The 23,207-nt window shown below is 52.7% G+C and overlaps 1 protein-coding gene across 4 annotated transcripts; it reads right to left on the bottom strand.

The window, feature by feature from the left end:
* Positions 1–1,130: 1,130 nt before the first annotated feature.
* On the bottom strand, positions 1,131–22,526 carry PES1 (pescadillo ribosomal biogenesis factor 1). Of its 4 annotated transcripts, none has more exons than XM_005278791.4 (15): positions 22,371–22,526; positions 21,537–21,616; positions 16,397–16,550; positions 15,449–15,558; positions 11,815–11,986; positions 11,282–11,371; positions 7,935–8,051; positions 7,580–7,657; positions 7,004–7,093; positions 6,689–6,819; positions 6,050–6,175; positions 5,524–5,708; positions 5,139–5,278; positions 3,110–3,277; positions 1,131–2,030 (listed from the first exon to the last, which is right to left on the bottom strand). In XM_005278791.4, the coding sequence occupies exons 1-15, from the start codon at positions 22,392–22,394 to the stop codon at positions 1,947–1,949; spliced, it is 1,749 nt and encodes a 582-aa protein (XP_005278848.2). In that variant the 5' UTR covers positions 22,395–22,526; the 3' UTR covers positions 1,131–1,946. The 4 variants fall into 4 exon arrangements, with proteins under 4 accessions (XP_005278848.2, XP_005278849.2, XP_065424468.1 ...); XM_005278792.4 differs by having other exon boundaries at positions 5,139–5,275; XM_065568396.1 differs by having other exon boundaries at positions 21,799–22,461.
* Positions 22,527–23,207: the final 681 nt, after the last annotated feature.

Raw genomic sequence — 23,207 nt, 5'->3', positions numbered from 1 at the left:
GGATGCTAGAGACCTCTTTGAAAGTGATGGAGAGCTGATAAGAGCTAGGGATTATAAAACCAGTGACTCCTCACCACTGCTTCTCTCCCTTTCTTCGCACCTAAAAGCTCAAATACTGCACTATAAACATGTGGATCACCTCCCCTCCCAAATAAAAACCCTGCAAAAGGCATGTTACGATTAACTTAGTTATCTCAGTTCCATTTGCCACGTCAATGAGCCGTCGGTGTTGCAACTAACGGGCAGAAGTATAGCAAAAGAGCAGGGTGGGGCCCTGAGAGTGGACTAACACACCTGGACTATGGAGAAGGATGGCCCACTGCAGGTCTAGGACTGAAACCCTGAATCAAGGCCCTGCTTTGGTAGGCTGCCTGTGGGATCTTGGGCTAGTCATTTGGTATCTCTGGGCTAGAGCCACACAGGAACCTAGGCCATGGGCCAGCTCTGACTTTTTTGCCACCCCAAGCAAAAATAAATAAATAAACAAACCTCAGGGTGCAGGGTGGCTGGACCCGGAGGCAAAGCAAAAAACAAAAACAAAAACCCTGGGTGCAGAGCAGCTGGACCCGGAGGCAAAGCAAAAAACAAAAAAACAAACAAACAAACAAACAAAAAAATAGGGTAGCCGTGCCACCCTAGGATTGGACAGAATGCCGCCCCTTAGAATCTGCCGCCCCAAGCATGAGCTTGCTTGGCTGGTGCCTGGAGCTGGCCCTGCCTAGGCCTGGCCAACCCTTAAAACTTATGGACCCAGCTACGTTGCCCAGGGCTGCGAAACACCCAGCGCAGACACAGCTAGGGTGATGGAAGAATTCTTCCACCAACCTCGATACAGCCTCTCAGAGAGATGGAATAAGTACAGCCACACACTGCCCCCTGGCCTCGATGTCGGAAGCGTCTATGCTAGAGGGCTACAGCTGCAGTGCCGCGGCCACTGTCACATAGACAAGACCTAATGATTGCTTTAGGTGCCTCAGGCCAACATTTAGGTACCTCTGAGATCCCCAACCCTGCTGCTCAGATGCCATCTAATCCTGTTGGCACCGCAGTGTCTGAAAACAGGCACCTGAAACACTGCTCCAGCCCTGCCAGCACCAAGCAGGAGGGGACAGACCATGCAGGAGGCCAGCTGTGAAAGTTGACTTTACTAAAATACAGTAAAAATCACAGTCATTTACAGGCCCCAGCCCCTGTGCGGAGGGGAGCTCAGGGGGAGGGGGAAGGGCCAGCTTTTCCCAGGAGACCCCACAACCTGCCTGCACTGGCTGCAAGGGACAGTGCGGATCCCCAGCCTGCAAAGCAAGCAGCAAAGGGACCCTCCCTCTCAGAGCAGCACCTGCCGCAAGCTCCAAGGTGCCCAGCCTGCTGGAGGAGCCCCAGCTCAGGGCCTGGGCCAGCTCACCCTGGGTCCCGTTTTTACCTGTACCCAGAGCCCCAAGATGTTCGCCTGCACCAGGCACAGTCTCCCCTCCCCTGACCTAGGGAGAGCTGCTGACACTTAACAGGCCATTCGGCTTCTCTGGGGACCTTTGGCTGCATCCATGATCTGCTGCAGCCACGAGGATTCTTCCCTTTCCTCATCTGCCTACCCGGAGGCTCTGCCAGGAGAGACCAGGTGGGGGATATCCACTGCCCCCTCCCACCCATGACCTGTTGGCATTGGAGCGGGTGAAGCAGACAAAGAACGATCCCGCAGCCTCGCCTTGGATGGGGTCCTGGAGGATGGGGGAAGAGGCTGGTTTTGTTTTTAAAATAGAGGGAATAAGTGGTAAGGGGGGTGTCCCCAGAGCATTGACAGAGCTGAAGGTCACAGCCGGCCAGATGATGGTGGCTTCTGTTCAGTTTGACCTGTCCTGGAGAAGGCCTGAGGTACAGCCTAGAAAGCAGGTCTCCTGGGCCAAGGGGCAGCTCCAGTCCTGGAGGGAGGGCAGAGCCCGACAGCCCCGTCACTCCCGTCGCACCTTCTTGGTTTTCTTCTCGGATTTTGTGGCAGCATCATGAGCTTTCCTCTTCTCGGCGAGTCTGGTCGCCTGCGGAGGGAGAAGCCGCCCAGATTAACCCCTGTACACGGTTGACAGTTCTTCCCCCTGCCTGTTACAGTCATGCTAGAGCCAGACTCTAACCCCCTCCAACACTGGTGGTGATCATACCCCGATCTCAGCCTCCGGGCCAGACCCACCCACCCCTAGCTCTGGGCCTGCTGCTGGATCAGGCCAGTTAGTTAAGTCACTCACTAGCGCTAGCTTTTTTTTTTTTTTTTTTCCCCCCCCGGGGGTGGTGGTGGTGGTGGTGGTGGTGGTGGGGAGATGCTGACTCATGGTATACATCACTGCTATGGACACAGGCCGCCTGGGACACCCCAGGACCACGTCAGGGACCTAACCTCGCTGACTCCCAGGCCAGAGCTCTGCACCAGGCTTAGACTTCCACCCACCCCGGCAGGCAGCGAAAACTGTGGGGTGTTGGAGGGAGGAGGAGGGACTCAGATGCTCTGGGGGGTGGAGAGGGCAGAAGTGCCTCCAGTAGCAAAAGGCTCAGTCTTGCTCCCATTTATTCAATGTCAGCAAGCCCCAGGTGAAAGCCCCAAGGGCCAAGAGGCGAGGTACGGGGTGGGTGTACATTACAGACCAAGTGGGCCAGGGGAGGTGTTGTAGAAAAAGCCCCCCTCCCCAAGACGTTTACACCACATTTTCATCACTGCTGAACCCAGGCCCAAGTCTCTGAATGCACAATCCTCCCTCAGTTGGCTTCTCCTGTTCTGTATACACCATAGAGAGGCAGCATTGCCTATTAGACTGAGCATAGGGCTGGAAGTCAGCAACGCTGTTCAAATCACCGTGGAGGCGCAACCCTCCCTGGGACACTGAGCAAGTCACTGGCTCTGTGCCTCAGTTTTCCCATTTGTTAAGCAGCACTCCCCACTCCCCCAGTGCTGTGTCATCTCCATCCAGTTAGAACTCGCTGCAGCCTGGCTCGGTTAGGGTAACCCACCTCTCTTCACCAGTGTGCACTTTGTGGTGGGAGCAGGCTGAGTGTTAAGGCCTATAGTCCTGCTCTAGTGACCGGGGGGTTCATCCCCACGCTGGGGAGGGAGTTCCGGCCACAATACCTCTCGGACTTTGCGCTTCTTCCCAAACATGATTTTCTGGTAGAGGTACTTCTCCCTCTTCTTCATCATCATGATGGCGAGACGCTTCTCCTCGCTCTGCTCCTCCTGGGCTGCTCGCTGCTTGTCCTCCAGCCGCACCGTGCCCACCGACACCTTCGCTGGCAGTTTCTGGGGAGGGCACAAGAGAGCCAGTTACCTCAGAAGCCCCTGCTGCACCCACTGCAAGGGACTCCACCCCCAGCCCTGCAGACAGCGCTGCCCATTCCCCAGCAGGGTGGCCCTATCCTGAGGGGACCCCACTGCTGAGCCTGGAGCAGCTGGGGTAGCGTGAGCTAGAACTGCATGCAGGTAAGGCGGAGTGCTGAGCTAGCACCCCACTAACGAGGTGCCATTAACGTAATGTGCTGTTACAGACTAGGGACCGAATGGCTAGGTAGCAGTTCTGCAGAAAAGGACCTAGGGGTCACAGTGGACGAGAAGCTGGATATGAGTCAACAGTGTGCTCTTGTTACCAAGAAGGCTAACGGCATTTTGGGCTGTATACGTAGGGGCACTGCCAGCAGATCGAGGGACGTGATCATTCCCCTCTATTTGACATTGGTGAGGCCTCATCTGGAGTACTGTGTCCAGTTTTGGGCCCCACACTACAAGAAGGATGTGGAAAAATTGAAAAGAGTCCAGTGGAGGGCAACAAAAATGATTAGGGGGCTGCAGTACATGACTTATGAGGAGAGGCTGAGGGAACTGGCATTGTTTAGTCTGCAAAAGAGAAGAATGAGGGGGGATTTGATAGCTGCTTTCAACTACCTGAAAGGGGATTCCAAAGAGGATGGATCTAGACTATTCTCAGTGGTACCAGATGACAGAACAAGGAGCAATGGTCTCAAGTTGCAGTTGGGGAGGTTTAGGTTGGATATTAGGAAAAACTTTTTCACTAGGAGGGTGGAGAAGCACTGGAATGGGTTACCTAGGGAGGTGGTGGAATCTCCATCCTTAGAGGTTTTTAAGGCCCGGCTTGATAAAGCCCTGGCTGGGATGATTTAGCTGGGAATTGGTCCTGCTTTGAGCAGGGGGTTGGACTAGATGACCTCCTGAGGTCCCTTCCAACCCTGATATTCTATGATTCTATGAATGGCAGAGAATGCACCAAGGTCCCTCCTGGATGTGCTCAGAGCTACCCCCCACAGGAATTAAGGCAAAGACCATCATGGGAAAGAGGGCATGTGCCCAGCACCACCAGCAGCAGGAACTTTAGCTGTGCTCCCTCAGCACTGCACTAACAGGTTTTTGCAATTCGTTTACTTTTTTTAGAAAAAGTAGAGAAGAAAGCACGGCACTGTCTGGCTTGGGGGAACTTTCAAGGTTCCTCAGACAATGTACACACGTCCCTAGAACACATTTGTCCAACACACGAGGGATTGAACCAGGGACCTCCAGAGTCAAAAGCATGAGCAGCTACTGCTTGAGCCAATGTTCCCTAGCTGGGGCTGTGCAGACTCCTGTCCTCTGTGGACTGGCACAGAGGGGGACCTGTCCCCTCCAACCTCCCATGAGTACACACAGCGTCTTGACTACGCACTTGCGCGTGTAGCAATGGTTTTTGCTGTGCATAATCACTATGCAGATTTCAGTGGGGCTGGAGAAGAGTGGTCTGGATTTAAGGACAGGTGCTAGCCCTGGATAAAGACTGGCCAGACCAGGCCCAGACCCCAGCCCGTTCTGCAGGAGCCCCATCAAAGATTAAGGAGTGAATTTATTTAAAAAAACAAAAAAAATCAACCTCAAGCTCCAAGTCCTTTGCCCAGCCCCTGCTCTCTCAGAAAGGGACATCACCTGCAGAGACTGAGTCAAAGGGGAGTGTTCTGCACAGCTGAGCAGGGGGCTCAGAACGGAAACCATATGGCAACCTGCCTCCAGCAGGTGCTACCCAGTGGAGGGCTGAGACGGGAGGCATGGAGTGTGACCAGAGCTGCACCACAATGGGGATGTCCCCTTCAGGGCACGCTGGCTCCATAGCTATGCACGGTACCTTTCCCTGGGATCGCTGCTCTTCCAGCTTCTTCAGTTTCCCTTCATCTTCCTTTTCAGAGTGCTCTTCTCCTTCCGAGCCTTCATCATCATCATCATCATCATCTTCATCACTGTCATCCTCCTCTCCACTCTCTTCTGCTAGAGAAGGCAAGAGAGCAGAGTTACCATTCAGGATTCTGACCCTAAACAGAGCAGGAAAAACCAGCCTGGATGGGCTGGCAGACAGCCCGGGTGCATGTTTCCCAGGTCTGTGCTCCTAAAGGACCAGTTGGTAAACTGGGACGGGGAGGCAAAAGGAGGGAGGGACCGACACCCGGGGGGAGGTGAAAGATGCCCAAGGTGGGAAAGCTGGCCGGATCCTAGGGACTTGGCCTCCCCATTACCTGGGTTCTCGCCCCTCTGCAGGGCCAGCAGCTTCAGCTTCTCAGGCGGGATGTAGTCCCCATCCTTCTCCGAAACGAAGGGCGAGAGGTGCGGGGGCAGCAGCACACCAGGGAAATAATCAGCCACCGGGAGGCACATCTTGGCATTGACTGAGTCGAACACCCACTGCGGCTGGAGGTAATACCTAGGAGGGTGGGGAGAGGGCTGGAGTCAGCGAGAGGAGTGGAGGAGAGGGAAGAGCCAAGAGGAGGTGGATGTGAGTGGGTGACACGCCCCCTAGCAGGGTCCCTAGAACATGGAGCAAGCCACTTGCACACCAGAAGGGGACTGGGGCAGACACCTCACAGGGGCCTGGTTCAAAGTGCACTGAAGTCAGCAGATAGACGCCCAGGGGCGGCAGGACAGAAACACTGAGGATGGATGGATGAGGTGGGCTGGATGGCTCCAGAGCAGGACAGTCAGTTGGTCTCTCCTGCCACTTGTGCAGAGGATCAGATCTCACCCAGGCAAAGGCACAGAGCTCACCTGCCTATCACCTGTTTCTCCAGGCTGGACCGGTCGACAATCTGGTGGGTGATGGTTGGGTCCCTCACATCGTAGGTGGCACCGATGCACACGGACTTATCCCAAGAGACACTGCCTCCAAAACACCTGCCCAATGAGAAACACCCGTGAATCAGGCTGGGCAGGGAAGGCCCAGCATGAGCTGAGGAGCAGGGAACAGCGTCCCATGTGGGACACAGAGGGGCCTCACCGTTTGCAGTGGAAACTTGCAGGGACACGGTGAGGCTAAGACTGGATAAGCCTGGATTGCCAAGAGGAGCAGAAATGCAGATCCCCTCCCTCAGCCTTGTCAAGGGGCCCACAGCACCTTCTCACAGCCACAGCCGGGCTTCAAGGCTGCTCCGGGGACCCCGTTCACCCCAGCCTCGCTGGGTAGCTTTCACGGGCAGGGTTCCCTGGAGCAACACACCTGGGTTAATCCTACTCTCATGGCTAGAGGGTCTCCAGATGGCTCACAGGCTTCCTCCATCACTAATATTGCCCTTGCTCCCCACTTACTCCTGGACTTGGCACCCACCCAGTTCAGTCCCCTGGGGAGTCTGGTCTGCATCCTCCTGCCCCGGCTCGCCCTGAGGGAGGAAGAGTGCGATCGGCACGTACCGGATGATGAAGGCTATGGGCTCCCGAGGCACCTCTCTGTTCAGGAAGAACCGCAGCCCCTCAAACAGCTTCTTCTGCTTCTCTACTGCCTCCTGCTCCTTCTTCCTCGCCTCCTCCTGCTCCGCACTCTCCTGGCCAGAGCAAGGTGCTGTGAGAAGCTCCTCTGCCATGCCCTCCCTTCCCCACATGCCAACCCTAGACAAGGAAAGGGACAGCCGGGAGCCCCCTCCCTCGTGGCTGTCCCTGCCCTGCCAGCCTCCTTCGAGGTGTGGGGGGACTTGGAGCAGTGATAAATTCAACCTGCTGAGCTCTTACCCCGTCCACAGGGAACTCATCCACCTGCACTTCGTCCTCTGGGTTCGGCGCTACCACTCGGGCTAGGCTGGCACTCAGAGCCGACAGCTTCTGCAGTGGGAAAGACCAGCAACGCGTCTCACACAGCTCCTCGTATGGGGGAGGCTGCTCGGAAAGGTAGTTAAGATCTCAGGGCAGGACCCAGGCTGTAGGTCCTATGGGGGTCCTCTTTCTTATCCCACCTCCAGCTGCAGCCAATACCCAAGGGCTCAAAGGAAGCCCCATAATACACCTGGTCCATTGCATGGCACCAGGGAATGGCTCCCCTCTAGCCCTTGCGTCAGAGATCAAGGTCCCTTTTACTTGCATGGCTACAAACAATACCGAGTGCATCAGGGAGAGGGGCCCAGCTCCCCTGCCAGGGCAGCCAAGAATGGCAGGGTCTGTGCCCCACCCCCAGGCCAGCTGGGGAGTGTCCAGCTATGCAGGAGCCCCCAGGGAGAGGCAGGGTCCATGATTGGGTGATATGTGGCTCAGGGCCCATTAAACAGCTCCAGGGTGTCATATAGGGTCCACATGCCAGGCAGGGCCTCTCACCTCCATGTAGCTCTCAGAGTCCATGGCATACGCCTGCCCCTCCTCCGGCTTCCGCTCTGCCTCAGCCTGGCCTTCAATCTACAGAGGGGAGAAGGCATGGCCAGAGTCTGGCATGATCCTGCTGCTCCCTTCCCCAGCCCCACAGGCAGTCACCACCCTTCCAGCAGGATCCGACCCTGCTGTGCTCGCCCACAGCACTCCCGCCCCACCAGTAGCATCACCCAACATTAAGCACCCGGGCAAGGGAAGAGCCTGAATCACACTGCGGTCCCCCAGCCCTGAAGCAACAGTCACCTCTCCCCTTGGTACCAGGGGCCTGGGCTCGTAAGCCCTGGCGGTGCCCCCTGTCCCTCACCTTGGGGGGGTAGTGCAGGTTGAGGGACTGGTAGAGGCGGAAGTTCACAAAGCCCAGCAGTGTGGTGTAGAACTCCGTGAAAGTTGCCATGACCCTGTAGTCCACGTCCGTCGGGTGCTGGAAGAGACAGTGGGAGGTCAACCAGGGGCATCAACAGAGCTTGGGGGGGGGGGGGGGGAAGGAGGAGGAGCAGTGATAACCAGCACCTCCCCCTCCCCACACACAGGAGTCCAGGCATGGTCCATTCTTGCCCAACCAGCTTGGGGTGGGGGAAGGAGAGTTAAGCTCTCTAAAGGGGAGGCCGCAGGACACCTGGGTTCTCTTTGCAGGTCTGCCATTGACTCACTGCACGATCTTGGGCTGGGAAAGTCTCTGCCTTTCTGTGTCCCTCAGCAGTGGCACTGGAACACTTTTTACAGTAGGGGTGCTGAAAGCTAGTGGTCCCCAATTACCTTGCTCCCCCCCCTTATCCCTGTCTGCACCCCCCAGAGCTGGGGCTAAGAGTGGCTCTGGGAAAGGAGGATGTAGACAGGGGTAAGGGGGGCCTGGCTAGGACCATACCTGGGGGCGGGAGCAGAGCCCCAGGCACGGGTCCTGCAGCCGGGATCAGGCTCATAGCCAGGTGCGGAGCCGATGGCAGATGGGACCCCGCACGCAGGGCTGGGAGCAGAGCCAATACTCAGCACCGGGGCCAGGAGCAGAGCCCTTGGACTGGCAACCAGGGCCAGCAGCCAGGCTGGGGCCAGGAGTGGAGCTGGGTGGCGCTCCCTCCCCACCCCTCTGGGGGCTGACCCAGGCCTAACCTACACACCCCCAAAATGTTCCTCAGCACCCCCTAGGGAGGCACGCAGCACAGATTGGGAGACCTCTGTTGTAAAGCAACTTCTCACAGTGAAACCTGGGGGTGCTGCAGCACCCCTGCAACCCTAGTTCCCATGCCTAGGTCTCTCCGATTAATACCACTGTACCCACCCCGCCCCACACACACAAGCCTTAGAGCGGTCTGCCTGGCAAGTGCTCAGCCCCAAGAGCCGGAGCACAGAGTTGAACTGGGCTGTCTCCCCCACCACCCCTCCGCCTGGGGCTGCTCCCGCTGCAGTGAGCCAGGGAGAGCTCAATCTCCAGGCAACGGCAGGAAGAAACTCACTGACTCTGCATTAGAGACTCATCCCCCCTCACCCAGCGTTCACAGGAGCTGCCTCCATGCCCCAGGCCAGCCATTTCCAGGCTGCTCATTAAGCGCTCTCAGGAGGCACTGCAGGGAGGTAACAACCTTGGGAAAAGGTCCTTGAAGGCTGATGGGAGGGAGCCTGCAGAGTACCCCTCCACCCAGTCCCCTAGCAGGGCAGGGTGTGATGCGTTAGCATCAGAGTAGGGCCCTACATGGCACTGCCTGCATGTCACCCACACGCTGCCCTGGGAACCCCAGGGCAGCCAAAGAACAAGGGAACCCACACAAGAGAGACCTGCAACTACAGCCACAAGAGGACGAGAGGTTGGTCTTAAAACACACGACTAACAGGTAGGACTCCAATTCAATGACCTGTGGAGACCCTCCAGGGGATCACCAAGAGAAAGTGAAAGGCACAGGAGGAGTGCCTGTGGCCAAAGCCCTGGATTGGGCAGGTTCAGCTGGAGATGGCTGTACAGCATCTCCAGGACTGTCTGCTGCTCAGACTGGAGGGGTCTGGCAGATCTCAGGAGGCCCCAGAGGGACTTAAAGATCAGCAAAGGCCATTGATTTCCAGTCAACTGGAGGAGTACAATACAGATCCCCAGCCAGTAAATGAATAACCCAGCAGAGACATAGCTGGAGGGGGGAAAAGAGAGACACCTTCCTGGGGCAGTGGGAACTAGAAATTGAGGTTGATCGGACATGTCAGAAGGGGAAAGAGAGCAGGATCTTCAAAGAGATACTCTAGCTCAGGAAGAAGTTCTGAGCCTGATGCAGGAATCGTGGCGTGAAGTTCTCCGGCCTGTGTCATACAGCAGGTCAGACTACATGATCATAGTGATCCTTTTTGACTTTCACTCTATGAATCTATAACTAGAGCAAAACCAGAGGGATGACCTAGGGGCCAGCGTTCTACCTTGGTCTTGGGAAGACCCAAGTTCGATTCCTGCTCTGCAACAAACATCCTGTGACTTAAGGCAAGTCACTTAGTCTCTGTGCCTCCACTGCCCACCTGTACAATGGGGATGAGAGCCCTCTCGGCAGCGCTGTGGGACTCAGATGCCATGGTAACAGGGGGCCAGATAAGTATGGAGAGAGAGAGCCAGTGGCAAAGTGAAATGCTGACGAGCAGGGGACAGCAGGGGCCATTCAGCCTTAACTCTGCCCCCTCGTGCACGTGCATCAAAAGTCCGTGACAACATGATCACCCCGTTGTCACTGCAGGATCCTGCTCTGTTCGCTGCCCATTGAACCCTCATATCACATCTACCCTGCGCAGCAAAGGACAGTTCTGTTCGTAGCATGTCATAGCCTTCATATAAAGGAGATTTTCCAGAAGATGACATTTGCAGTCTAACAGCCTGGCTCCCATCCTGAAGCCCAGACACTAGCATCCCCATCCCCAGCTGCTCTCCAAGTCCCAGCTCCAACACGACTGAACTGGAAACAAATCCCAGCTTGTGCGTCAAGATGATCACAACAGACTCCCCCCGCCTTCACTGGCAGGGGGCACTCAGAGAGCAGCAAAGGATCCCCCACACTGCCCTGAGACAGCTCTGACCTCTAGAGAGCAGTGCAGTCTGCCTGGCCTGTGTGGATACAATTAGCAGCTAATGAGGGACCCTGACCCCAGGACAAGGGCTGACACCCCACCCCCGCTTCCCAATGCTCTGATGGGACCAGCTGTGAGTCTCCACCAACCAGAGCTGTCTGGGAGCTGGTGAGCTCGCTAGGGAAGGCTCCGTTCCTCCTTCCATCCCACTCACCACCCAGCCCCAGTTAATCTTTAATTACTTCGCTGAACTTTAATAAAGTTAATTATTTTCAGCCCAAGAGGAGAACAATGAACCAGCACCAGGGCTGCTGACTAGCGCATGCAAGGTGGTGACTCTGACCCAGAGGCAGGGGTGCCCCAGAGGGGCAGGGGAGAGGCTGTTTCAGACGGTTCCCTGGGCATCAGGCCCCAGGATATCCTGGCCTCCGTGCGCCATGCTGCAATGCAGGCCCTGGGGGGCAGCTCAACTACAGCAGCTTCAAGGAGCCATCCTGCCCACTCCTGGGACACCCCCCTATACTGATGGAGGGATACTAGAGCCCCCCCCCATCTCATTCACGGGCCTTAGGGAGGTTGGGAGATGGACAGAGACACAGGAGCAGAGCGGACGGTACTCACATCGTGGGCAAAGGCATATGGAGCAATCCAGGTGATGGGCTGCCCCAGCACCTCAGCCTGGTAATAGATCCCTTTGATGGACAGGAACACCTGGCGGGAGAGCAAAGGGAGAGGAGCTAGAGAAGGGGCGGGGGGAAGAGGGGGCATGGCCACTGGCAGGAAAGGAGACAGCCTAGCTAGCACACTGTGAATCCCACACGCATTCAGGCCCACACCACCCTCCAGCAGCGTAAGCAAGGCTCTCAGATCTGTACTAGGCAGGAGACTGACATCAGTTAACCCCTCGCTATCCAGGGAGTGAATTTTTCCAGAGCACAAGCTGACAACAGCATAGTGTTGCCCTGCTGCAGAAGGCCTCTCGTCCACTTCTCCAAGGGAACTCTCAGGGCAAGCATTAGTTGGCGACTAGATGCTCTGGAACCAAAGACATCTTAGCCCAACTGCCCAGCCAGCCACAAAAGGGCGCCTCTTGCTGATGTCTTCACCGTGCTACCCAGGTGGGCGAAGGGCCTGTGCTAGCAGGGTACTCTCACCTTGCGCAGGGAGCGGGAGGCGATGACATAGTTGAGGAACTCCACAGTGAGCCGGCGGCACAACTGGATGGTCTGCACATGGCACTTGCCAGTGCGCGGGAAGGTGGCAAAGAGGAAGCACATGGACAGCGCGTCGTCCAGGTCCCGCAGGGCATCGATGAAGGTCGGGTACCTGCAGCCGCCACAGGAGAGAATCCCGGTGAGAATAGGAGGGGGCTCCGAATAGCATCCTCCTCCCACACAGCTAACAAGACGGCACTCGCACCCAGCCCAGGAGTGGCCAAAAACTGGGGCCTTCCAACAGTTGCTGGGTGGCCCCTGTGAGCCAAGTTTGGGGCCATCTCAGACCAGTTCTAGAGAGCAGGCTTCTTCATCCCTGAGCGCCTTACTACCACAGCTGGCACCAGATGCCAACAAAGCCATGTGATCTGCAGAGACATTGCACCCCCTAGTGGGGGGGGGGGGGGTCAGAGTCCAGACCCACTCTGGTGCCGTTCAGGCAGTAGTGAACAACAAGCCCCCCCCCCCCCAGGCACACCTACACTTGTGGCAAAGAGGAAACACACAGTAGGGAGAAATGAGATGGAGACAGCCTGGGAAGCTCACTAGTGCAACAACAAATCATGTTCCCTCTGCCTGACTTGTACAAATACTTGTGGCTCCCTGGCTCGTATGCTGTGTGTGTTTGCATTGTGTACAATGGACGTTTCACCAACCCATGCCACAGGCATTAGCTTGTGAACACTCACTCGGGTCTGTTTATGGTACCACCACATCTACTATGGACTCCAGTGCCCAGCTGGTCTGCACTGCTACCAGTGTTACTGTGACTGTCCATACCCTGATATCTTTACAATCAACAGCAGGAGAGAGAGAGTCTCAAAGGTATTTAGGCACCTAGGGCAGTTTTCAAAAGTAGGCACCTTGGTGCATCGTTTGGTGCCAATGACCTTTGAAAATCTGCCCCGTAGCGCTATCAGACAACATGGTGCTTTACACACACAGAACAAGCCCTGCAACAAAGCTCTTACCAAGAGAGATGGGAGGCCGCATGGGCTTGGACTAGGCCACTGATCTGGGAGTCATGAGACCTAAGTTCTACTCCTGGCTCTGCCGTGCATCTTCCATTCTCTGGCTATTTCCCCTCCCAGCCACTGTCTTGTCTATGTAGACGGTCAGCTCTCCATCTCTTACTAGGTGTTTGTACAGCACCTAGCACAATGGGGTCCTGACCTCAGCTGAGGCCTCCAAGCACCACCAGAACACAGATCAGCTCTGCTGATAACGGCAGGTTGGTGGGTGCGTCCTTCATGTTTCACTGCAGTCACTATGTGACTGGGCAGATCATCTGCATGGTTCACACTCCTCTAGGAGTGGCTCTGAGCATCATCTTTGAAATCACCACTCAGGGAGAGAAGGGGAGCCCATGACATCCTGCTAGGTATCACACAGCCCCCTGGGCCCTGGAACTTGTACTAAGGCTGCACAGGCTCAACCCTGCTTTGCCCCATTGTCTCTTCAACTCATAAGCAACAGTTTATGAACGTTTTAAAGGCAACGATGCAACTCACAGGAACAGCAAACTACCCCACTGTGTAGGAAAGATAGGAAGTATGGCAAGAGACCACCTTGGCTTAACCAGGAGATCTTCAATGATCTAAAACTCAAAAAAAGAGTCCTACAAAAAGTGGAAACTCAGTCAAATTACAAAGGATGAATATAAACAAATAATACAAGTATGTAGGGACAAAATTAGAAAAGCCAAGCCACAAAATGAGATCAAACTAGCTAGGGACATAAAAGGAAACAAGAAAACATTCTACAAATAAATTAGAAGCAAGAGGAAGACCAAGGACAGAGTAGGCCCATTACTCAATGAGGGGGGAAAACAATAACAGAAAATGTGGAAATGGCAGAGGTGCTTAATGACTTCTTTGTTTCGGTTTTCACCAAGAAGGTTGGTGGTGATTGGACGTCTAACATAGTGAATGCCAGTGAAAATGAGGTAGGATCAGAGTCTAAAATAGGGAAAGAACAAGTCAAAAATTACTTAGACAAGTTACATGTCTTCAAATCACCAGGGCCTGATGAAATGCATCCTAGAATATTCAAGGAGCTAACTGAGAATATATCTGAGTCATTAGCAATTATCTTTGAAGTCATGGAAGACGGGAAACATTTCAGAAGACTGGAAAAGGGCAAATATAGTGCCCACCTATAAAAAGGGAAATAAGGACAACCCGGTGGAATTACAAACCAGCCAGCTTAACTTCTGTACCCAGAAAGATAATGGAGCAAATAATTAAGCAATCAATTTGCAAACACCTAGAAGATAATAAGGTGGCAATTAATAGTCAACATGGATTTGTCAAGAACAAATCGTGTCAAACCAACCTGACAGCTTTCTTTGACAGGGTAACAAGCCTTGTGGATGGGGGGGGGGAAGCGGTAGATGTGGTATATCTTGACTTTAGTAAGACTTTTGATACTGTCTCGCATCATGTTCTCATAAACAAACTAGGGAAATACAACCTAGATGGAGCTACTACAAGGTGGGTGCATAACTGGTTGGAAAATCATTCCCAGAGAGTAGTTATCAGTGGTTCACAATCATGCTGGAAGGGCATAATGAGTGGGGTCCTGCAGGAATCAGTTTTGGGTCCGGTTCTGATCAATATCTTCATCAATGATTTAGATAATGGCATAGAGAGTACACTGATAAAGTTTGCGGACGATACCAAGCTGCAAGTGCTTTGGAGGATAGGATTAAAATTCAAAATGATCTGGACAAACTGGAGAAATGGTCTGAAGTAAATAGGATGAAATTCAATAAGGACAAATGCAAAGTACTCCACTTAGGAAGGAACAATCAGTTGCACACATACAAAATGGGAAATGACTGCCTAGGAAGGAGTACTGCGGAAAAGGATCTGCAGGTCATAGTGGATCACAAATACGAGTCAACAGTGTAATGCTGTTGCAAAAAAGAGTGAAAAAACTGGGTTTGTTTAGTCTGGAGAAGAGAAGACAGAGGGGACATGATAACAGTTTTCAAGTACATAAAAGTTGTTACAAGGAGGAGAGAAAAATTGTTCTTTTAACCTCTGCAGCTAGGACAAGAAGCAATTGGCCTAAATTGCAGGAAGGGAGATTTAGGTTGGACATTAGGAAAAACTTCTTAACTGTCAGGATGGTTAAGCACTGGAATAAATTGCCTAGGGAGGTTATGGAATCTCCATCATTGGGGGTTGGACAAACACCTATCAGGGATAGTCTAGATAATACTTAGTCCTGCCTTGAGTGCAGGGGACTGGACTAGATGACCTCTCAAGGTCCCTTCCAGTTCTATGATTCTATCTTGGAACAAGTCAGTTACATGAGCTGCAGTCTTGGGATTGGATGCTTGAAAGAGGCTGCCTGAGGTCAAGTCCAAGCAGTGTCCCAGGTACAAGCCCTACTGCTGGGTGGGGGGTGACAGTCCCTGGTCCAGCTGCTTGCTTAGATGGATTCTCACTAATCAGAATAAGCCTTCTGAGTTCCAGACAGCCTACATGGTTACCTTATCTGCTATACAGCAACAGGGCTGCTTCACACCGTGCTATCGGTGTCCCAGCCCTGGCAGCCTCCACCTCACCTCTCCTTGAGGATGTGGTCAAGCTTGTAGCTGGGCTTGTTATCTTTCAGCCGCTCCACGGTATTCCACTCGCTTTTCCCGTACGCTTTCCGGAGTTTTCGGACAAATACCTGCAGCAGAGACAGAGAGGCTAGAGGGTTGATACAAGAGAATGTGATCATGTGACCACTTCCTGCACCTACCACACTTCAGGTCAAGGCATGCAGCACATTCCCATCACTGCCAAAGGCTCCCTTACAGCACAGTGTACGCAGATTAACAGACCCAACAGGAAACAGGCCTCAAAACCTGCCTTCTCACAGCACACCACCGCGTCACACAGTGGCAGAGAGGACTAAGGGGACTTGTCTAAGGTCACCCAGAAAGTCAGGAGCAGAGCAGGGGAAAAGAACCCAGGAGTCCTGGCTCCCAGTCCACTACTCTCTTCACTGGATCATGCTGCTCTGCCCTTCAGCTCGTAGTCACAAACCAGGCACCTCCACCCACTCAGAGTCAAAGCCCATTAGTGCTCTCTAGTGTTGATTTAAGTGCCCCACCGCTAGGGCTGCATCTCTTCACGCGGACCTAAAATCCTAAGCAAAGGTCCTGTGGCATGTTAACAAGCACAGCTGGATCTACAGCAACAGACCATCTGCACCGGCAATGACTATTCCCAGATCAGCAGCTTCCCACTCTACCAGGCCACCAGCCGAAGAAGTCACACACAGCAGCTGATGCCTGCCTCCTTTGGTTTCCAAAGCGCAGACCGCCCATGACAAGAGCAGCCCCAAGAGCCATGGCATGTTAGGAACATGCACCACCGAATGGGAGGTGGACAGCAGCCCATGCAAGGGAAGTCAGGAGCTCCAGAGCCTGTATGTAGAGTGGTGGTAGAGGAATGTCTCTTTCAAATGGAACAGAGCTAATATAGCTTGCAGGGCTCAGCTGGCCCTGGGCCTCCCAGCCTACCTTATACTCCCTGAACTTGTTGACGATGGGCTCATGAAGGAGGAACTTGATGTCTTTGAGGAGGTAAAAGGTCCGGGCAGCAGTGGACCCTTTGTTCACCTTTTTCTTGTGTTTGGGCTCATGGGGGTAGATCCCCTTCAGGATACACAGACGCCTATAATACAGATACAGAGGAGATCAGAAACCATATAAAGACACTGGGTGGCTCAAGGCATTGGTAACGGGATGCAGAGCCTTTCACCTCTAAGCCGCTGCAGAAGTTTATCAGGTGAAAGCTGTTTGGAGGGCTTTGTTAATTGAATGCCACCAAACTTTATTAATAGAGAGTTAAGGTGGCCTAGTGAGGCCTCGTGCCCTTCCACAAGGTGGACAGTGGGCGGTAAAGAAACCTCTGAAAACCAGGAAATACTCAAGCCCACCCCCTGCATGGGTCTAATGTTTGATTTGGAAAGTGGTTTGGGACATTCCCTGCAACAGACTTTGCAGGATCTGTGCTAAGTCGCCATACACAGCATTGCAGCATACAGAGCAGTAGTACAGTTTGGAACATGCTACTCAAGGCTACACTCCAAACAGTGTAAAGCAGCACTGGGCCCAGCAGTCATTCTCTCATAACTGTTTATAGCAGGATCTGTAAAGTACTGCCTAAGTCATCGTGTGCAGTCTTTCAGAATAAAGATTCAAGCCCCTTCTAAGACAGCTGTGCTACTCAAGGCACTTTCCCAAGAATATAACACACCTGTGTCACAGGCTGAAGCTATGTCTACACTAGAGATCTTACAGTGGCACAGCCACAGACATGGACCAGCCATAGAAATGTAAACATCTATGAGCAGATTGCATGGGAGATGCAGGAGAAAGGGTACAACAGGGACCAGCAGCAGTGCCAAGTGAAAGCAAAGGAACTGTGTCAGGCATACCAGAAGGCCAAAAAGGCCAACAATCAATCTGATGCCAAACCGCAGACCTGAAGAGCTTCATTCTATACTTGACAGAGATACCAACACCCCACAAACCACAGTGGATAACTCCATGGCGCCCGAGTCACAGGACCTTGGCATGAGCAGCCAAGACGAAGAGGAGGTGAAAGAGGACGAGACATGTGGCTGGGGAAGAGAGAGGGTCCAACTATGCCACAAGCCAGGACCTGTTTGAGACTCCACCGCAGTCCAGTCAGTCGAGCTTAATGCAAGGGAAGGATCCTCAGGTAGCTGTGTAAATATATTTCCCATTACAGAGATGGCGCCCTCACAGCGGATATAGCTACCGACTTTTTGTTAAATTACTCGTACTAGGAAGGTAGCAGTACAATGAAGAGAGGTAGTGTCATCTGCTTTTCATTTCCCTATAGCAGGTGTTCTCAGACTTCATTGCACCACAACCCTCTTCTGACAACAAAAATTACTGCATGACCCAAGGAGGGGGAACCGAAGCCCAAGCTCCGCCGCCCCAGTTTGAGAACTGCTGCCCTGTAGCATTAGGAAAGGGGGAGGAGAGGCATGTGGAGCTGTTTATTGATGTCCCTTTAATCCTCCTGAGAGATCTCAATAAAACTTTCATGGAGAGACACTGCAATTCTCTTCCAATGGTTTTTTGAATCTTTCTTTCGCTTTCTGCTGGGACTATACTGACAATGGCACGTCTGTGTGCTGTATCTGTAGCTGCTGCCATTGCAGCCTTGAGGGATTTACCCTCCACACGCGGGTGGAGCACCTGAACCAGAGGAGAAAGATGACAACTCAGGATGACATGTTCAGCGAGATCCTACAAGCCAGTGCAGCTATCAGACTGTGAGCACAGGGCCTGGAGGGTGAATATTGCAGACCGCCTGGAGAAGGAAAAAGCAGAGAGGAGAAAGGCCCGGGAGGCCCAGCAGGAAAAGGAGAGAGAGATTCACCAGGACATAATGGGGCTTCTGCAGCAGCAAACACAAATGCTGCAGATTCTGTGGTTCAACTACCACAGGCTCGCCTCCCTTTGCAGTCCATGGAGAATTCCATTACAAAACCTCCTATAGCCCCACCCCCTCATCATTGCAGGTAGCATCAGGGGCCGCATCCCCATCCCTGCTACTCCACATTAAGGACAACGACAGCTTCACATATACAGCAGCCGCGGTTCTCACACATCAGTGTGTGCAACTAAAATGTCCTTTCCTCTTATTACGTTCTGTTCCTTTAATATAATAAGTTTTTATTGTATTTGCTTTTAAATCACACAGACTTTTTTTGCACTGATATTGTTACTGAATAAAGTTATATTATTTGGAAAACTAATTCATCTTTATTCGTTCACAGCATATGCTGCAGAATGCCTAGCAGTTCTGAAAGCACCCACTTGTTACTGTACACAGTGGGACACAACCCATAAGATCAGTGACACACAAATGTACACCATGCACCGCCAAATTAATAGGTGCATTGCCAATGTTATATTCATTGATGTACATCAAGCACCACACAGTTCCTAACAGGCCCCAAAATAGCAGGGCCAGGGAGAGCACAGTACACCACAACACATTACTGTGGCTCACTGTTAAAGTGCTACTCCTGGGGGAATTTGGCACCAAAAAATTGAAAAGCTGCAAATTTTATTTGTCAAAATAACACAAGATAATCACATCAGTTTCAATTATTTTGGTAAGTATGTACGTAACAATACAGACAACAAAAAGATTCAGGAACTGTTTTTTGACAAATAGATTTCTTACTAGACAGATTAATAGAGAACTTGGAGTAATAATTCCTTTAAACTACAATACAGAACCATATTTCCCGCACCCCTCTGAAGCAGTGCAAAGGCTTGAGGGAGTCAGGGGTAACGGAGAAGCTAAGGGAGAGGGAAGTAATTGCTGGGAAGGGACCTGGGTGTGAATGTGGAGGGTTGTTGGGTTTGGGTGGGAGCTCTCTGTCCTGGCGTCACAGCAGCCCCTGGTGGGCAAAAAGTGTAACTGCAGCACATCTCCATCAGAATGTATTTTCTGCAGAGGAAAAAAAAAATTCTGCACGGCCCATAAATTCTGCACATGCACAATAGTGCAGAATTCCCCCAGGAGTAAAGTGCACTTTCAAATTCTCCGAGCCATATAGCTCCCTGTTGAGCTCTTCTAATAGCCCTTGTTCAAACTCAGCCAACAGAAGTCCACCTCTGCCCTCCATCCCAGCAGCAATTTTCACCCCCTTTACTTCACAGATATCATGCAGGACATGGCAGGCAGCTACCACCATTGGGAATTCTCCCCCCCCCACCACCACCCCACACACACAGATCTAATCTTGTGAGTAAACACCACCAATGTCCCTTCAATCAATCAAAAAGCACATTCAACTGTCATTCTGCACCTGCTGAGCCAGTAGTTGAATCTCCCCTTGATGCTGTTGAGGTGGCCAGTGGCCACTTCATAAGCCAGGGAAGTAAAGGGTAGGCTGGGTCACCTAGGATCACTATTGGCATTTTAACATCACCAATTGCAATCCACCAGTCAGGAAAGAAAGTCCCTGCTTGTGACTTTATGAACAGTCCTGTGTTCTTAAACCTGTAAGCGTCATGCCCCTTCCGTGAACCAGCCTACACTGATGTCAGTGAAGTGTCCCCAGTGATCCACAGTGCTTGCACAACCATAGAAAAGTAGTCCTTTCTGTTAATGTACTCTGTGGCAAGGTGGTCTAATGCCAAAACAGATGGCATGCATATATCCCTATGGCTCCACCACAGGTCAGGAACTCCATTGCTGCAAAGCCATCCACTATGTCCTGCACATTGCCGAGAGTCACAGTGCTAAGTAGTAGGGGCCCTGCACACTTGCATGACAATAGCCCCACAGTGGATTTTCCAACCGCAAAATAATTAAAACTGGTACAAAAAGCACCTGGCACAAAGGGCCCTAAACAACACCACCCCCCAAAAAAACCCCAAATTTAAAAACCTTCCCAAAAGCTAAAGCAATTCAAAAATTACAGCAAATGCCCCAAACAACCTGGGCCCAGGGCAAAAACTCCTGTCCATCCCTCCCCCTCCTCTTCTTACGTGACACCCAGGCCTAGCCAGTTTTAGGTAATGCGTATGTAAGTATAAAAGTGGGTTAGGGCTTGGGGCTCTAATGCTTTCTTTCTTCCCCTAAATAACATAAAAGCGTTCCCAGCACTCTGCTGTATTTTATTATTTTATTAGTAAAGCTTTAAAACTTAAACCCTTGGTGTGCTTCGTCATCTCCTCTCTAAAAAAAAATTCCTATGGCCCAGCCTAATCAACCGTAGCCCAAGCAAATTCATAACAAAAATCTGTCAAACTGACACAAGGAGATAAGTATACAACTGAAGTGTCTTTATGCCAACATAACTTGCATTGACCAAAGCTTGTAGTATAGACATGGCCTTATGTACACTTCTACATGCTTCCCAATGCAACACATGGGGATTTGAATCTCTTTGATGCATCACTTGGGCTTGGCCACCTGAAGTTACAAGTTTTACCATTAATAACTTTCCAATATTGCTTCCCCCGCAGAGAATGGGTACCATGTACTAGCTGAGATAAGATTCTGAGCAGCTGAGTTCAATTTCAGGAGGATCTAAAGTTTGAGCCCCAGGTATGTGCAAAAAAGAGTAGAAGAACAGTGATTTTGTAAACAGTTCACTAAGGGCTTGTCTACGCTGGCAACATTAAAGCGCTGCCATGGCTTGTGTAGTTGCGGCAACCACCTCCACGAGGGGCATAGCTCCCAGTGCTGGTGCGCTGTCTATACTAGCACGTAACAGCACTGAAATTTGCAGCGCTCAGGGGTGTGTTTTTTCACACCGCTGAGCGAGAAAGTTACAGCACTGTAAAGTGCCAGTGTGGACAAGCCCTAAGAACAGACACTCACATCTCTTTATATGCTTACTAGCAACCTTAACACAGGCAAAAGACTGAATTGGCTGAGAGGAGCAACCTATATATACATAAGCAAATAGAACCCCCTCTCGCCTCTAGAAGAGAAACCCTGCAGGGCAGGACTATCCCAGATTGGCAAAGGAGGCTGGACAGCTCTTGCACTGTATGTCACGTTACACGTGAACAGAACAAGTCAATATCCAAGGCTGACAATTCAGCATCTTTCAGCATCACTAACCTCACTCGGAAACACTAAGCCATTCCTTACCTGAAGTCTGCAAGGCTCAGCTGTAGTTTCTTCCGGGCCTTGTTTCTAGTGATGTAGTTTGTGGCGGATCCCCTCTCGTACTTTGTAAAAAACAAGGACAAAGATTCATTAGCAGCACACGGGACAGAAGTGTCCTTGAATTGGGATCACTGAGCACAAGGAAAACTAATGACTGATTCAGGTACCATGAGCTGAGTAACTCAGCATAGGTATTAAGCAGTCTAATCCACACAGGATCGGAGATACAGAAAAAGATGCTCACCTCCGAATTGGAGATTCTTTAGAGAACAGGTCTCTAGGATCTCAGGAATCTATTGATGGCAATAATATTCTATGGATTATTCCTGTGTGCGGGACATGCAGGAGGAACCCACAGCAGCTGAGACAAGAGAGGGATTTACACGACGTGCCCTGACACCCAGCTGAGAGCGATCTGTGGGCACCTTAAGAATTGGCAAGCAGATGCCACGAAAAGCACTAATGCAATGGGGGGTGGAGGAGTGACACTTCCGATGGCTACCGGGTGCCAGCACGTGCCCTGCGCTTCGCTCCTGCCTGCACAGAAAGGGGCGCACCAGGGGCAGCAGGGCAGGCCCGCCCGGAGACCGGGGCCGAGGCGCTGCTGGCACGTTCGGGAGACGACCGAGTCCAGCCCAGGGCCCCCGCGGGGACACCACGCTCCGCTCGTTCCCTGCGCAGCAGCTTTCTAAGGTAGCACCGGAGAGAAGCGAGCTTGGGAGCCACTTTCCAGCGCCGGGAACGAGCCCGCGACGCGCCCCAGGCAGCGGGGAGGGGCGAGTCTGAGCAGCAGCCCCGCGTGGCCCGCGCCGGTACCTTCTTCTTCTCCAGGCCGCCCATTGCTCCGGCTCAGCAGCGGCCGCGCTCCCGCCCGCCGGCTCTTCTGGGTCTGGAGGCGGCTGCTCCCAGCTTCCCCACGTGGAGCGCAACGCACGGCTCGCCGCGCCCCGCCGAGGACCCCACGGCCGGGGCTGCCCGATCGCTGCCTGCGCGGACGGCACCATCCGAGCGGCACTGAGCCAGGCCTCCCGCCTCTCTCCGGGGGGAACCTGCAGCGCTGCCGGCCCGGGGTGGGGGGAGCCTCAGGAAGGCAGAGAGGGGCGCCACGCGGCCCCTCAGGCATGACTCGGCCAGACCCTGGGATCGCAGGGCATGCTGGGATAGGGTCCCAGAGATTGCGCAGAACATGCTGGGACGGGGCCAGGGTTTGCGCGGGGCATGCTGGGAATGGGAAGGGACTGGGATGGGACTTTGAAATGAGTTGATGCGGTGCGGTGGGCAGATGCCTTTAGTGGGTCTGTTCAGCTCCTTTGCCACCCAGCACAATGACCTGCGATGTTTCGCACAATGGATGGGGAGCTCAGCTGGGCATCTCAGGAAAGGAATTTGCTTGTAAACATTTTAGAAGTAAGGGCCATTTGCATGGCTCGTAGACCTTTTCTTCCTCATGTAAAGGAGAAAGTTGTTCAGGTAGCACAGTGATCTATATTTTACTTCTCTATTGTTGCTGTAACAGCAGCCAGAAGGATCAGAGAATTGCATGCTTTAATGGCAGACCTGCCACTTACTATTTTTCATAAAGACCAGGTATAAGAAACACCTTATCCCAGGTTTTTACCAAAAATAGTTTCCAAGATTCTTGTCAATCAGACA

This window comes from Chrysemys picta, chromosome 15 (genome assembly GCF_011386835.1).
Source record: "Chrysemys picta bellii isolate R12L10 chromosome 15, ASM1138683v2, whole genome shotgun sequence".
In the NCBI taxonomy this organism is placed as follows: domain Eukaryota; kingdom Metazoa; phylum Chordata; order Testudines; family Emydidae; genus Chrysemys; species Chrysemys picta.
This window is presented reverse-complemented; position numbering and strand designations above follow the sequence as displayed.

What these genes read in the sequence shown, in the direction of transcription:
- PES1 (XM_005278791.4), bottom strand. Translation starts at nt 22,394, where the DNA reads ATGGGCGGCCTGGAGAAGAAGAAG. An exon ending in GCAGAGGGGCGAGAACCCAG is followed by an intron (nt 5,279 to 5,523) that starts GTAATGGGGAGG and finishes TGCCTTCTCTAG; the next exon opens with CAGAAGAGAGTGGAGAGGAG. An exon ending in AGCAGCGATCCCAGGGAAAG is followed by an intron (nt 3,278 to 5,138) that starts GTACCGTGCATA and finishes TGCCCTCCCCAG; the next exon opens with AAACTGCCAGCGAAGGTGTC.